Below are 15481 nucleotides of genomic sequence, written 5' to 3'. Positions count from 1 at the left end.
CCTTTTTGATGGTATTTTCATGACCCGAGGACGCTCAGGGCACCACCGATGCTCTTTCCTTTCACTCCTTAATCGGAGCCCCAAAGATTAGCCGGCCGTCAGACGTATTGTCAATGGAAGAGAGGTGAAATAGAGTGAAAGCGGTCGAGTGCTCCCTAGGATATCCAGAGGCATCGGAGGGTATAAAGAGGACGCCTCGGCCTGACTTGGAAGGAGAGAAACCGTCTAGAACAGCAGCCTTTCAAGATGGTCCGATCCAGTATTAGCGGCTTACTCGGTGCTCTTCTACTATCCTCTGCTGTCAGGGCAGAGAATATCACGAGCGACGCTCACTTCTATGGCGAGTCGTCGCCAGTCTATCCCTCTCGTATGTACAACCCTTTCTACTTTTAGTCATCGTCACTGACAACATGTATAGCGGAGGCCACGGGAACCGGACCCTGGGCCATTGCTTACGGGAAGGCCCGCACCTTTGTAGCGAGCTTGACGGCGGAAGAGAAGGTTAATTTGACAGCCGGTATCACGGCTGATAGTGGCTGTGCGGGTACTATTCCCGCCATCCCTCGCGTGGGATTTCCCGGATTATGTGTGACAGATGCTGGGAATGGAGTTGTATGTTAAGCTTCGGCTTGGTTCTTTTCCCCTTTGCTAACTTTATCCAGAGAGGCACGGACTACGTCAATGCTTGGTCAAGTGGGATGCATGTTGGCGCGAGGTATTTCTCTTTCCATGGGACTATGCATGTCGTATACTGACGTTTATAGTTGGAATAAGAGACTAGCTAGGCAACGCGCCATCCATTTGGGCTACGAGTATCGTCAGAAGGGTGTCAATGTTGCCCTTAGCCCCGTGGTTGGCCCTATCGGACGAGTAGCAGAGGGCGGCCGTAACTGGGAGGGCTTCTCAGTGGACCCTTATCAAAGCGGAGTGCTTGTTTATGAAACCGTGGAGGGAATGCAATCCACAGGCGTCGGGGCATGCACCAAGGTGAGCTAACCCCTGAAACCATGAGACGGGAACTGAGCTGACAAGTATTGCTTCATAGCACTTCATTGCCAACGAGCAAGAAATTAACCGTAACCCCGAAACCGATGATCAGGGAGAGTATGTGGAGTCTGTCTCGTCCAACATCGACGATAAGACGATGCACGAGCTGTATCTCTGGCCCTTCCAGGACGCCGTACTGGCCGGGAGTGCTTCGATCATGTGCTCCTACCAGCGCATCAACAACTCGTACGGATGCCAGAACAGCAAGGCCCTCAATGGGTTGCTCAAGGAAGAGCTAGGCTTCCAGGGATATGTGATGACGGATTGGTATGCCCAACATGGTGGCATCGCGTCAGCCAACGCCGGCCTGGATATGGCAATGCCGTATAGCGATTTCTGGAACTCTAACCTTACAGACGCTATTGCTAATGGCACGATGGAGGCCTCTCGATTGGATGACATGGCTACTAGGTGAGTTTCCAATCCTCCTTCTAGAGTATATATACGTGCCACTAACCAGTTTAGGATTATCGCAACCTGGTATCACCTTGGTCAGGACACCTACTTCCCAGATCCGGGAGTGGGGATGCCCAAGGATGTGGAAGCTGAGCACCAACGTGTCATTGCTACCTCCCCGGCTTCCAAGGATACGCTCCTACAGAGCGCCATCGAGGGTCACGTTCTGGTCAAGAACACCAACGGCGCCCTTCCATTGAACTCCCCGCGTCTCGTGTCGGTATTTGGATATGACGCTAAGGGCCCAGACGCTCTGCAGTTTAGCACTATCAGCTTCCAGTCATCTTACCCGGCCATTCAAAAGAACCATACCCTGTGGGTAGGTGGCGGATCTGGAGAGAATTCGCCGGCGTACGTCGACGCGCCCATTGACGCTTTGCAGCGACAGGCATACGAGGATGGCAGCTCAATCCTATGGAACTTTGACTCGATTAATCCTCAGCTTGATTCGACGAGCGATGTCTGTCTGGTTTTCATCAACAGCTACGCCACCGAGAGCCAGGATCGGCCCGGACTCACAGATGAATACAGTGACATTCTCGTGACCAATGTAGCCAACAAATGCAACAATACTGTGGTTGTGTTGCATAATGCTGGTATTCGTCTCGTGGACGCTTGGGTTGAGCATGAGAATGTCACAGCGGTGATCTTCGCCCACCTCCCCGGACAAGACACCGGCAGAGCGGTTGTTGACTTGCTGTACGGCCGGGCAAATCCCTCCGGACGCCTACCCTACACGGTTGCTCGCCAAGCTGAGGACTATGGCTCATTGTTGCACCCTGCGCAGCGCGAGGGCGATTACTGGCTCTTCCCGCAGTCCAACTTCAGCGAAGGTGCGCTTATTGACTACCGTGCTTTCGATGCCCAGAACATCACACCCCGCTACGAATTCGGATACGGTTTATCGTACACGACATTCGACTATTCGGACCTGCAAACGCGTCGGTCCAATGTCTCGATCACGGCTTACCCCCCGAATGCGACGATCGAACAAGGTGGCAATCCACGTCTATGGGATGAGATCCTAACCGTGTCTGCGAAGGTGTCGAACACTGGCACGGTGGACGGAGATGAGGTGCCGCAGCTGTACATCGGTATTCCTAACGGTCCCGTCCGTCAGCTGAGAGGATTCGACAAAGTGCGGATTGTCGCAGGGGAAGCGGCACCAGTGGCCTTCCCGCTGACACGCCGTGACTTGAGTGTCTGGGATGTCGATGCACAACAGTGGCATTTGCAGGAGGGAGAGTATAATGTTTATGTCGGAAGGTCGAGCAGAGACTTGCCTCTGAGCGGAACATTTAGCATTTAGATGCTATTCTAACTGGGAATGAATAAATTTGATGACTTGGGATTGCAAATATAGCTTTACAGTCTATTGACTCTGAATTGAACTTCTATCAATAATGTCCCATTCCTTGAACCATTACAAACCGCCAATGTTCATTCTGCCTCAGCCCACTGACAAACAGATACTCAGGCCCATGTTGGACAACCTATGCAAGGATACATACGACAGCGGCAGAACAAAGCCGCATACCCCAAATCCCGGTCCTCGAGCATGCGGCACCTCTTGTCACACGTACATCAGTCTATACGAGCTCGAGTGTACCCATGCGGCCACGACAAGGTCCCCGATACAGAGGATTCGATGAGTCCCGCATTGGGTGACTTACGCAGTTAATTTGATAATGTGCACAGAATTACTTTGGAGCGTGGCCCAACAATTGATTGCCAGATCAGATTCCGAGATTCCGGGCTTAGTGAGGTGGTCAGCAAACATCTGTGCCGGAGCGGAAGACAAAGACAAATCACATTCCAAACATGCCGGTGCGGAGATAGCCTTACAGCAACGTTAGGTTGGTCGGATTTTAAATGTGTGTCACAGTCGTATCAAATGATTCAGCTTTGCCCTTCGAGCATCTCCTCGAGTCTCAAGCGATATCATCTATAATTCCTCCGTTGCAACTTTGTATCTACTCTCTTCGAGATCGTTTGTTCACCCCCATATCCTCACTATCCATACTACCAGCGCCGCCGATACTTTCCACAATGCAGCCTTATCACACCCTCTCCCGGGTCCTCCCTTTCCCGGATGCGAACCAGAAGGCCTGGTGGGATAAGTTAGGCCCCCTGCTCTTGAAGGGTATGCAAAGTCAAGGGTACGATACTGAGGCCCAGTACGCTCAGCTAGGCATGGTCTACAAATGTGTCCTGCCGTACCTCGGAGAATTCCCAACTGTCGAAAATGATGCCACCCGCTGGAAAAGCTTCCTGTGTCCATACGGTATCCCCATTGAGCCAAGTCTGAACATCTCCCAAGGCATTCTCCGCTATGCATTTGAGCCTATCGGCCCCGATGTCGGTACTGAGAAGGATCCTCAGAACATGAACGTCATCCAAGACTGCTTGAAGGGGTTAATACAACATGATGACCGAATCGACACTACTTTGCATGCCCAGTTTTCATCACGATTATTGCTCACCGAAGAGGAGTCGCGGCAGTTTGCCACCACAGGACAGTTCAACTTCGGGCCCGGACAGGGCATGCATGGATTCGCCGTAGACCTGAAAGGCTCACGACCCATGTTCAAGGGGTACTTTTGCGCTGGCATCAAGTCAGCCGTGACGGGAATTCCGACTGGGAAGTTGATGCTCGACGCAGTCCGGGAGGTTGACACCGAAGGCAGAATTACTCAGCCCTTGGACAAGCTGGAGGAATACTCTGCCAATGGCTTGGGCAATTTAATATTATGCTTCATGAGCGTTGACATGGTCAATCCGCACGATGCCCGCATTAAGATGTATGGCCTCCAACAGGAGGTTTCGCGCGAGGGAATCGTGGATCTCTGGACGTTGGGTGGCCGTATCAACACCCCGACAAATCAAGAGGGCCTAGGGCTGCTCCTGGAGTTGTGGGACTTGCTGCAAATCCCCGCTGGATCGCGATCTGTCGCGATTGGCCACTGCTCAGTGGGCCAGCCGCCCAAGTACATGTTGCCTACCTTGGTCAACTGGACGTTGCTGCCCGGCCACTCAGATCCCATGCCTCAGGTCTATTTGGTGCCCTTTGGCCTGCCGGATTCGCATATTTCGGACTGTTTAACCACGTTTTTCGAGAGGCGTGGATGGACGGACCTGGCGAGGGTCTACAAGAAAAATATAGCATCATATTTGTAAGTCCTCATACTCATCGATTCCAGGAAGAGTTACTAATCTCATACAGCCCGGACATCGACTTCACACAGTCCCGCCACGTTCAGGAGGCCATTTCGTTTTCGTTCCGGAAAGGCAAGCCATACCTGAGCATCTACATGTCCCTGTTTTAAAGGTCTTCTCGACCTTGGTTTAATAATCGATCTCGGAGGCTTGTGGTAGTTACTGGATGCCTAAAATGCTGGAATCTACCAAGACGAGATCTACACAGATCATTGGTCGTATCGTTCACTATCATAATGTTACGGGTGTTATAGTGTTGCTTTAATTAGTCCTTTATAAATTGCGTAGCTACGCAGGTCGGTAATGATAATCAATTTACTGTTAAGAATGTTCCCCTATATCTCTTTTCCCGACGACAAATATGGAAACAATCAATGAGCTACGGCCATCGAACATGAGTGAGAGTTTTCTCCCACTTGAACTTCCTTTTCCGACCCGACAACCCCAGTGCGACAGCTCACCATGGAAGCGAAAGGAAGAATTGAATGAGTCCATCCTAGCGCACTAAATTACTACCATCATTTTTGTGCTGATGGAACATGCGTGCCGACCTGTCTGGATTCTCACAGAGCGTAACAACAGAGCTTACGTCGGATGAGTCTGACAGAATGTCGGAGAATTTGGAACTCACGACATTTGATGCATTTCGCGAAAGAGACCTGTCAGAGTGCAAGGAACAGGCCTCTGTACTACGACCTGTCAGAGAATCGGGTGGCACAGAACCAAGGTACATGCATTGTGCGACAAGATGATCAGACCACGACTCGGACTTGCCAATTTGTCGACTTGGGCCATCCATTGATCTGTGACGGAACCACTGAGAAAAAACACACCATAAGTGTAACGAGGCTGCAGCCAAGCCCCTGAGTATTGTTGCACACACGCAGCCGTGGCTTCAGTACATACGAACAGCGGCCGCAGCAGTTTTACGAGGGAAGTAAGACTAATACTGGAAAGCAACCGAGGTGGTAATTGAATTTCAATTTTTGTTTCTTGACAATCGAAGGGAAACCAATTCAGGTAAACGCAGAGTGACAGGGAGCAGGGAAAAAAAAGTATACGTTTGGCAGTGTAAGCAACAAGAGATGTAGGGGGAAACAGTACAACATGTTCACACAAGGCTCATTATTCTGCCGCTTCTGATATCAGCTCCTTCTCCACCTCCCGCAGAATGGCATAACTCTCCTTCGGGGCGATTTCCCACTCCTTCTCAATCAGCGCCTTTCGCTGTGCATCCCGGGCAGTAAATGTAGCTTCGAATTCCGGAATGGGTGAAAGGAAGGCACCAGCCGACGGATTCCGGAGCATGTCCTCGACCTCCACTGGAGATGCAGTCCGGATGTTGAAAGCCCAAAGCAACCGGGCAGCCGAGATAAAAAGACTGTCCTGCGCGAAGTATCGTCCTGGACAGCCACGTTGACCAAAGCCGAACGTGGAAAAAGGCAGGTTCGGGTTCGCAATCCATCGCTCCGGGAGGAAGGAAAAAGGTTCCGGGAACACATCTTCATTGTAATCTAGTGCCCATTGATTGACCAAGATAGTGGCACCTTTTGGAATGAGATAGCCGTTGTACTCCACATCACGGATACTTTCACGTGGTGCGCCCAGAGGCGCGAACGGCCTCCACCGTAAAGCCTCTTTGACAAAGGCGTCGATGTAGGGGAGATTGCGTGCATCGGCCGCTGCGGGCAAACGGTCCGTTCCGACGACCCTATCCAGTTCTTCCTGCGCCTGGGCAACTTTCTCCGGATATAACGCGGCAACCAAGACAATGATACGCAAGATTTGCTGCGACGTCAAAGATGCCTCGTAGAGTGTACCCAGTGTATATGAAACTTCAAGTTCCGACATTGGACGAGCCACCTTGTGCTTCGAGACCTCTTTAGCCCAAGTCCACGCTGGTACGTTGATTCCCTCACGGAGTCTATCCACGAAGGTCTTGTTGAATTGCTCGCAGATCCGGTCACACATTTCCTTCCAAGGAGTAAGGAATGATGGCAGATATTGAAGAAGGGGAATGTATTCCACAAGTTGGCCGGTTGCCCGAAATGAAGCCTCGCCAGCTTCCGACTTGACTCGCACCAATTCTTCCATTCCCCGAATTTCTGGATCATCCGGGTACTGGACGCGCTTGCCGTAAGCCAATGTCATGAACAAACTAGCAACCATCCGCTTGAAGCATGAACTGAAGTCATCGGTGTTGAGAAGCTCTGCCAGTAGTTGTTTGGTTTCGACGTCGCGAAGTGCCGTGTATCTCTGCGTCATCCACGGCCGCAAGACTGAGGCCTGCAATGAGCGATGGTCTCGCCAGCGTTTGCCATACTCCATTCCAGAGGAATTCATTCCTCCAGAGAGACGATTAAACATCACTAATTGTGGCCGGGAGCTATAAATAGTACTCTTCTTCTCCATCAGGTCATTCGCGACCTGATGGGAGCTCAGAATGATAGTCGTAGTTAAGCCCAAAGAAAGGGCCATTACGGGCCCATATTCGTCGCTCCATTCCTTGTATTTCTCCCACGGGTTGACAGCCGGTGTTTGAAAACTGTTACCGATTAAGGGAAGGCCACGGGGCCCAGGAGGAAGAGGAAGACGTTGCTTGGAAGAACGAGATTTAAGCCAAAAGAATGTACCAAGGTATACGGCAACAACTGCCCATGACAGGGCAGCAGGCGAGACTGATTGCACGAGTTCTCTCATTGTGGTGAAAATAATCGGAGTGTCCCACATAATGTTGGCAGTTCGTTCAGCTGTCAGCAGGTAAATGAAGATATTATCAGGACTGCAGATTCAAGGAGCCCTGAAAATCTTTAAAGATTTTGTCAGCTTGAGATTTCCGGAATTGAATTCGCCTTGGCAATGATGATGATAGTTTCAAACGAGACTGCATGCAACGACATCCAGGATGCAAGGCCAAGGGGATATCTCGCCACCGATTTTCACACACTGCAAGGAGATTGCGATCTAGACTATTCGGCCGTTACCAAATCTCAGCTGGTGGAAAGTGAGACATCTTCAGAAAATGACCAGGTAGACCCGGCCCATCGGGTGATGTTGCTTTGGTTCCTTAAGGTGATAGGTCAAGACCAGGCAAAACCAAGAAGTGCATTCGGTACGGGAATCCTGGCATCAGTTGCACATGTGCCACAGAAATCTAAGAGATGTTTTCACCATTGGCAAAGGTTGCTCGGATCTGTAGACTCGGACATAATAGCCAATCGTCCAGCTCTCGTCAAGGGCTAAATAGTTGACATGCACCACCACATCGGAGATATCATTCAGCTAGCCCCAAAAAATTGCACACGTAAGAATCAAATGGTAACCACTCTGCTGCGAAGATAGGTGAAACAAAAAGGGAATCGGGGACTACTCAATGTCGCCGGGGACTAATCAAGAGCCCCACAAGTAAAGATCTACTCAGGGCTGAGAGCGTGGAAAGACCACTGCTTGATGTCATCGCCATCCCCGTACAGCGGTCCCCAAAGTGGACAATCCTATTTCTGAAGAGGCCCAGTGTCACATTGTTCGATGGCATCTTGCACAAAGGATCACAAACAGCAACCTCAGCTCGGGTGTTTTCCAAATGCAACCAGCGGGAATTATAGTTTCTTTACGGCCAGCTGAACGCCATACGGAGCCGCTGGTTCCGTCAAATTGGGCATCTGAGATGACGAGCTGTAATGATACGGCGTACAAAAGAAGGACCACCAGGCCAAGCGCAGGACCCATCGCGGGTTCTTGTGGTCGAGTCCGTTGTAGAGGATCTCGTGAATCACCCTTTTTGTTTTCTGTCCCCTTAGATCCGTTGTCTATAGTTGAATGTCTTCTCCGTTACCACTTGGTGCATGATGGGATCCGTCGAATCCGACTCCGTCCTCTCTTTCTTCAGTCAACAGTGTTGCCAACACCCAGACAACACTGCTATCGACGATGGGCCAAATGGCAAACTTTCCTACAGTCAACTCGACCATCAGTCTTCCACACTTTCCCATTGCCTACGTCAGAATGGAATCACGGCAGGCCAAGTGGTTCCTCTCCTGACGACCTCCCGTCAGGAAATGGTCATTGCAGTCCTGGGAATCCTTAAAGCCGGTGGAGTCTATGTGCCCGTCGATGTTGATCAATGGCCTGCGGATCGCATTAACTATGTGTTGAGCCGTACATGTTCGGGCCTCGTGGTCTATACGGGCGACCATATCCCCTCCGGTGTGAACCTGGAGGAAGAGTGTCGCGCTGTCCAGGTTCATATTCGGCCTGAAAGCAAACTCGAAGCACAGTACGAGCCCAATCCAAGACCACAGTTAATGTGTATCATCTTTACCTCTGGCACTACCGACAAACCAAAAGGCGTCATGGTTCCACATAGCTCTGTTGGTCGGTTCGTAACATCACCGGGCTTCAACTATGATATAGTGCCGGGAGACCGGGTCTTGTTGGTACTTTCGGTAGCATTCGACGGTATGTTCAATCCGCTTTTTTCATTGGATTATCGAAACTGATACAGAATCGTTAGCATGCATGGGTACCTTGTTCAACACGATCTGTAACGGAGGCACGGTGATCCTGGCCAACAGATTAAACTTTCAGGAACGGTCTCGACAATGCACAATTCTTGTCGTGACGCCATCCATTCTGGATGTGCTGAGCCCTCCTCAATCTCCATCGGACTATCCCAACCTGGAACGTATTTTCCTTGGTGGCGAAACTCCGTCACAACAATTGCTGAAGGCGTGGTCAGCCTTCAACGATGTGGCCCTCTGGATTGCCTATGGTCCCACCGAAGCTACCTGTGCAGTGTTATGTGGTCGTCTCCAAGCATCCAGTGAGACTGGCAAATTCCATCCCACGAGGCTTGGACACTGCATCCCCGGCTCGAATGTGCTCTTGCTCACCGAGGAAATGGAAACGGTCCAGGATATCGACATGGAAGGGGAAATATGTATCGAAGGTCCATGTTTGACGGATGGGTATTGGCAAGATGAGGAGCGTACAAAAGACCGATTCATAGAGCATCAGGGGCGACGTGTCTACCGCACTGGCGATCTAGGTCGATTCGTGACCACAGAGGATAGCGAGACCGCCATAGAATTCTGTGGGCGGCGTGACAGGGTTACCAAAATCCGAGGGTTTTTGGTTAACCTAGAATTGGACGTCGACGCTGGTCTTCGACGCCTTGATCCGGATATTACTGCTGTCTTCTCCGTGGTGATTGATAGAAAGCTCTGCACAGCAGTTGTGCCATCATCGGTTGATTGTCGCCATCTAAAGGCAGCTTGGCGGCTGGTGGCGCCGCCCTACCTCGTGCCTGATAAGATGGTTGCCCTCAATGACCTCCCGCTGACGGCAAACGGAAAATTCGATCCTCGACAAGTTATTAGCATCTTGCGGGATGCAGTACAGAAAGACGAGACTATGCAGAACGGTACATCGCACGACAACCCTGATGCCAATAACCGAAAGCAGTACAGCTGGCATTCAGGCCTTTTAACGATTGACCAGACAATCATCAAAGGCATCCAGCAGGTCTTGGGCATCTCTCAGGCCGAAATCAATCTGAAAGACTCTGCCGTGTTTCAAGGCGTGCATTCATTAGCTGCAGCTAAGTTATCGACATTTTGCCGCCATCATGGATACAACGTCTCTGTCGAGAGCATTCTCACGGAACCATCCCTTCACTCTTTGATTGAGAAAAGCCGCCATGAAACCGAGGATAGACCGGATAGCTCGGCATTTGCCACAAGGACGCCGGAAGAAAGCTCTATGCCCACCCAAAGACCAGTTACGCCCTTGCAGAAGCGGATGGTTCTCGATAGTATAGTAGAGGATCCTAGGGCCAATTGCCTCCAGCATATCTCTTGGTATAAGACGGAAGACATTGGAAGACTCCGAGAGGCCTGGAAAACGGTGGTAACCCATGAGCCCATTTTCCAGACTAGTTTTGAGCTGGAAGATACGCAAGAGCCATTCCAGAGACTCATCGGTGCTGGGCTTTTTATATGGGAAGAGACAACTGTTACCACATACGCAGCCATTGAAGAGAGCCTCAAGTCTCTTCCTGCCGCCACCAGGCTAGGATCCCGATTCCGCGTGCTGCATTGTGTCGGACCGGAGTTTCCCCACAGCGAGAGCATTTTTGTATGGGCGGTGCATCATGCGCTCATCGACGGTTACTCCGCTTCGTTGGTGTTCGAAAAGGTCGACAAAGCGCTGCAAGATGAGCCCTTTGAGTCTTCCCATCCTTTCATGCTTGCCGCACAAGATATCGCCCGAATGCGGGATAAAATAGCACCCGAAGTCGACCACTTCTGGAAAGATCAAGAGACACAGTATCCTGGGGCAGCGGGAGAGCCTCTCATCCCGGAGGCGTTGACGGACCAAAGCGGGATGGACTTTGCTGAGCATGTCGTGAACGTTGGTATAGATAGCCAACGCCTGCGCTTCGCGGCACAGCAGGCCCAGGCTACTCCGGCCGCCATTTTTTATGCAGCATGGGCATTGTTGCTCTCCAGCTACACAAATTCAGACACGGTGATCTTTGGGGCTGTCTTCTCCGGAAGGAATCTTCCATTCTCATGGGCCCCGTGCATGGTCGGACCGCTGCTCAATATTCTGCCCTTGCGGTGCCGTATTGAACGCGAGATCGAATCTGCCAGTTTTGTTCGCGAAATTCACCAAACAATCCAGGATATCTCTCGGTTTCAGGTTGCGGATCGTCCAAAAGACACCCCACCGTTTGCAAGCACTTTGACCGTGCAAGATTCTGGTCTTCGGTCTGGGACTACTGTTATCCCTTCACTTCGGAACCCAGAAGTCAGAGAGTCAAATTTGCTCCCGCTCACGGTGGTAGTCGAAACTGACGGCCAGATCACCTTCCTATATCGGACAGATCGGTTCTCTGAAAGCCACATGAAGGACATGGCAGCCATTTACACGAGCTTACTCGATGCCTTTCTCGATCCGGGACGAAGTCTACAGGACTGTATGGATCGCCGATTTCCAACTGAAATGAACCGGACCATACTGCAGACAGGAAACATCGATTCCCAAATCGCGCGGGTTCCTTCTGTAAACGGGGGACACACTCTTTCCAGTCTCTTCGGTATGGTCGCTAGCCTACACCCCACACATGTCGCGGTTCGAAAGGGACCACATTCAGTTACCTACGCTACATTGGTTCAACATGCAGCTCGGGTAGCTGCAGTAATTGAACAAAAGACGCAGCCAGGGGAAGTGGTGGCCATCCTGGCCGATAGATCAATCAATTGGATAGTCGGCATTATGGGGGCCACGATTGCCAACACAGTGTATTGTCCGTTGGATTCATCATATCCGGCTGAGTACCGAGAAGACTTGCTTCGGCGCAGTCATGCCAAGATATTCCTGGTCCCAAGCAGGTCACAACTCCCAACAGCCGATAACGGGGTCGCAGCCATTTCCATCGAAGACATTCTGGCTAGCGATATCGAACCACTCTGCCCATGGCGAACACAAACACCTAGCGACGGGGCGTACATTTGCTTCACGTCAGGTTCAACAGGTGTTCCGAAAGGCAAGTATACCAGCAACCTTTGTTTGCAATGTCGCTAATGCATGTCGTCACAATAGGCGTCCTTTGCCTGCATCAAGGGGTGGTTTCGCTGCAATCGTGCTCCGTGGAAGGACGGCTGCATAGTAAACCTGGACGGCGTATCGCTCAGTTCATGTCAACTGGTTTCGATGTCTGCGTTCATGAGGTTTTCGCCAGTCTTTGCTACGGAGCCACACTAGTCCTGCGCAAAGACGATGATGACCCCTTTTCTCATTTGGCTGATGTGGACGTGGTGTCCATGAATGCGACTGTTGCTGACTCGCTAGATCCTTCAGAGTATCCTGATTTGGACTATGTATGCCCTCCTTGTTCGCGTATGGTTGCTCATAGGCTTACCAGACTTGAACCAGGTTTACCTTGCTGGGGAGCCAATCCCACAAAGAACAGCAGACAAATGGGCAATAGATCGAGAGCTGTACAATGCATATGGACCTACAGAGGTGCGTACCATTTTTCTATCCCCTCAACCAACGACCATTCAAGATATTTGACGGTTGCCGTGGTCCGTAACTAACCATTTTAGGCCACAATCATCGTTACGAGGACACAGCTCGAAGCGGGCATTCCAGTCGCTATCGGCCGGCCGTTCCCTTCTGTAAGAGCATACATCCTTAACGACCGTAGGGAGCTTCAGCCGCCAAACTCTCTGGGCAATCTCTTTGTCGCGGGGGTACAAGTGAGCCACGGATATCTCGACCTACCTGAAGTCACTGCCAAGTCATACTTCCCTGACCCTTTTCTTCCCGAATCTTCCAACGAGCGCATGTACGACACCGGTGACATTGGATTCTGGGATACAGACGGAAAGATTCAGTGCTGTGGCCGTAAGGACCGTCAGGTCAAAGTACGCGGGTTCCGTATTAATCTCGATGGTATCTCGAACATGGCCACCCTCCGCATGCCTACAATTCGCCACGCTGCTGCTTTTGTCAAGGACGGTGCAGTTGTGCTGTGCGTGGAGCCGGAAGACGTGGACACGGACGAGTTGCGGACCCGACTAAAGGATGCCCTGCCCCCGCATGCAACCCCCCGGACCATACATTCCATTGCACATATTCCGTTATCGTTGAACGGGAAAATCGATGTCAAGGGTTTGGCTGCTATGGAAGTTCGCAATGGCACGGTGCCGACCAATGGGGTTACCAAGACAAGTAAGCTGGATTCAGCCCGACAAACGAGCAGCAATGGCCTGAGTAATGGTGTTTCCGATGCCTCGAGCGAAACACACCTTGAGAAGCTTATCATTCAAGAGTGGCAACAGCTCCTCGGCCTTGATCCATCGCAACCACTTTCCAGATCAGACGACTTTGTCCTTCTCGGAGGCGATTCTATTCGACAACTCAACTTGGCGGCACGCCTTCGGTCCGTACTTGGGCTTCCAATCAAGGTTAAGGACATCATCCGGTCCTCCACGTTGGGTGACTTGGTTACTCTAGTTGTGCAGCGGCAAGAGCAGCATGGAAAGAAGAATGTACCTAACGGTGCACCTGCTCACAATGCCGTGGATCGACCACTGGGATATAAGAACCTCTCACCCCCAGAAATGGAATGGGCGTGTAAGTATCGCCATTCGCAGTCGCAGTCAACCTTCAATGTGCCTTACGTTGCACGGCTCTCACCGGCAGTTGACTGGCAACGTCTCGCGAGCGCCTTGGAAACGGTCCTCAATCGCCATCGCGTGTTGAGATCGCGATTCACTGTGAGAAAGGATGGAAGTGGCGAACGTGTTTTGTCTGAACACCCAATCAGTGTACAACGGACAGTGCATGATGTCGACATTCAAGGGGTGATAAACCGGCCCTTTGGAATCGACAGCAGTGAGGCCCTTATCCACACGGTTATATCGCCATCAACACTGGTCCTGTGTATTTCGCATATCCTATGTGATCTAACGTCCATCAACACGTTGTTATATGAAATTGCAGCTACCTATCGTGGATTGGTCTTATCTCCGGTGGTGCGTGAGTATTTTGATGTCACATGGCACCACACGATCGACCCGGAGAAGCAACGGTTCTGGGCAGAGTACCTAAAAGGCCTCGGCTTCAAGCAGCCAGATCCAGTCAGTCAAGTCAATGGAGCCAATGGAGCCAATGGGGTCAATGGAGCCAACGGTTATAATCACTCGAACGGCACGAAGATTCGCAAACCACGCTCGTACCGGGGAACCTCACGGACAACCAGTCTGCCCGACAGTCTGTATCGTCGCCTTATCATATCCTCGACCAAGAATGGTTTCACATTCCATCAGTTTGGCATGGCCGTTGCCGGACTCGTGTTGCATTTTCTGACTGGTCGAGACGACATTGTGCTCGGTTCCCCATTCGTCAATCGCCCTTCGTTCGAGGACCGACAGGTGATCGGTTTATTCCTGGAGCCGCTGCCCGTTCGTATTTCCGTGAAGCACCAGAACGAAAATGACAGCGGACCCGGAGCTCGCGAGTTCGTGCAGAGCGTCCGACAATCCTCACAATCGGCGCTAGCACACAGCGTACCCTGGTCGGAATTGATGTCCCATTTGGGGCTCCCTTTCCCCTCCGCGCAGCCTCAGCTCTTTTCCTGTTGCGTCACTTTCCACGACGACCGCGGAACAGAGCCACCTCTGGCGATACACGGCGTGGAGGGACAGTATATTTCAGCGGAGGGAGCGAAATTCCCCTTGTTGTTCGAGTGGCAGGCCACCAGAGCTAGTGAGCATGAGCAACTCACTATGCGCCTTGAATATGACACCGATTGGCTTTCTGCGGAGTTTGCAGAGATTCTCGAGGCTCTCCTGTTGGAGTCCTTCCGGATGTTGCTGGAGGAAGAGGACAGCCATCACGGCGAAGTGAAAGAGCGGCTGGGAGAGGTGCTTCGGAGCGATGCCACTCGTATCGGAGTTGGTGTGGATGAGATATATGAGACGGCACGACAGTATTTAACGGTGGTATAGATGAGTTGATGTTTCTATGCACAATGGAGGTTGGGTTTGTTGCGGATTCGAAGGCAGGAGGTCGGTTTATCGTGGGGAAATCAGGTGATGATAAGCTAAGATCAGATGTCCCGAATAGGTAATGCAACAACATCGGCCTTTTCTATTCAATAGAAGAAGCCAACTGGTGGTTGTCGCTGACATCCTTTACTCTATATTGCAATAGTTCAAAAGTATATATGTGCAGGAGGTAACGTAGTATG

General features: G+C 51.3%; 4 protein-coding genes across 4 annotated transcripts; 3 read left to right on the top strand and 1 right to left on the bottom strand.

Moving 5' to 3' along the window:
• Positions 1-246: 246 nt before the first annotated feature.
• ASPGLDRAFT_38822 (beta-glucosidase) lies at positions 247-2812 on the top strand (the record flags this gene model as incomplete). The annotated part of the gene is made up of 6 exons (XM_022544990.1): positions 247-367; positions 419-612; positions 663-715; positions 765-987; positions 1046-1458; positions 1513-2812. The coding sequence occupies 6 exons, from the start codon at positions 247-249 to the stop codon at positions 2810-2812; spliced, it is 2304 nt and encodes a 767-aa protein (XP_022397516.1).
• A 434-nt stretch (positions 2813-3246) lies between these two features.
• On the top strand, positions 3247-4882 carry ASPGLDRAFT_51267 (uncharacterized protein). Its single transcript, XM_022547493.1, has 2 exons — positions 3247-4676; positions 4727-4882. The coding sequence occupies exons 1-2, from the start codon at positions 3376-3378 to the stop codon at positions 4827-4829; spliced, it is 1404 nt and encodes a 467-aa protein (XP_022397515.1). The 5' UTR covers positions 3247-3375; the 3' UTR covers positions 4830-4882.
• A 962-nt stretch (positions 4883-5844) lies between these two features.
• Positions 5845-7449, bottom strand: ASPGLDRAFT_69255 (cytochrome P450; the record flags this gene model as incomplete). Its single annotated transcript, XM_022549346.1, has 2 exons — positions 5845-7317; positions 7363-7449. The coding sequence occupies 2 exons, from the start codon at positions 7447-7449 to the stop codon at positions 5845-5847; spliced, it is 1560 nt and encodes a 519-aa protein (XP_022397514.1).
• Positions 7450-8434: 985 nt separating this feature from the next.
• On the top strand, positions 8435-15473 carry ASPGLDRAFT_51264 (uncharacterized protein). Its single transcript, XM_022547492.1, has 5 exons — positions 8435-9177; positions 9233-12268; positions 12325-12602; positions 12658-12747; positions 12831-15473. Exons 1-5 carry the CDS (start codon positions 8565-8567, stop codon positions 15237-15239), a joined length of 6426 nt encoding a protein of 2141 aa, XP_022397513.1. The 5' UTR covers positions 8435-8564; the 3' UTR covers positions 15240-15473.
• The last annotated feature ends 8 nt before the right edge of the window (positions 15474-15481 follow it).

The sequence above is a fragment of the Aspergillus glaucus genome (assembly GCF_001890805.1).
Source record: "Aspergillus glaucus CBS 516.65 unplaced genomic scaffold ASPGLscaffold_22, whole genome shotgun sequence".
In the NCBI taxonomy this organism is placed as follows: Eukaryota; Fungi; Ascomycota; class Eurotiomycetes; order Eurotiales; family Aspergillaceae; genus Aspergillus; species Aspergillus glaucus.
This window is presented reverse-complemented; position numbering and strand designations above follow the sequence as displayed.

Coding starts and splice junctions, on each gene's coding strand:
- ASPGLDRAFT_51267 (XM_022547493.1), top strand. CDS start 3,376: ATGTGTGTCACAGTCGTATCAAATGATTCAGCTTTGCCCTTCGAGCAT. Junction 4,677..4,726: donor AAAAATATAGCATCATATTT/GTAAGTCCTCAT, acceptor AATCTCATACAG/CCCGGACATCGACTTCACAC.
- ASPGLDRAFT_51264 (XM_022547492.1), top strand. CDS start 8,565: ATGATGGGATCCGTCGAATCCGACTCCGTCCTCTCTTTCTTCAGTCAA. Junction 12,269..12,324: donor TTCAACAGGTGTTCCGAAAG/GCAAGTATACCA, acceptor TCGTCACAATAG/GCGTCCTTTGCCTGCATCAA. Junction 12,603..12,657: donor AGTATCCTGATTTGGACTAT/GTATGCCCTCCT, acceptor GACTTGAACCAG/GTTTACCTTGCTGGGGAGCC.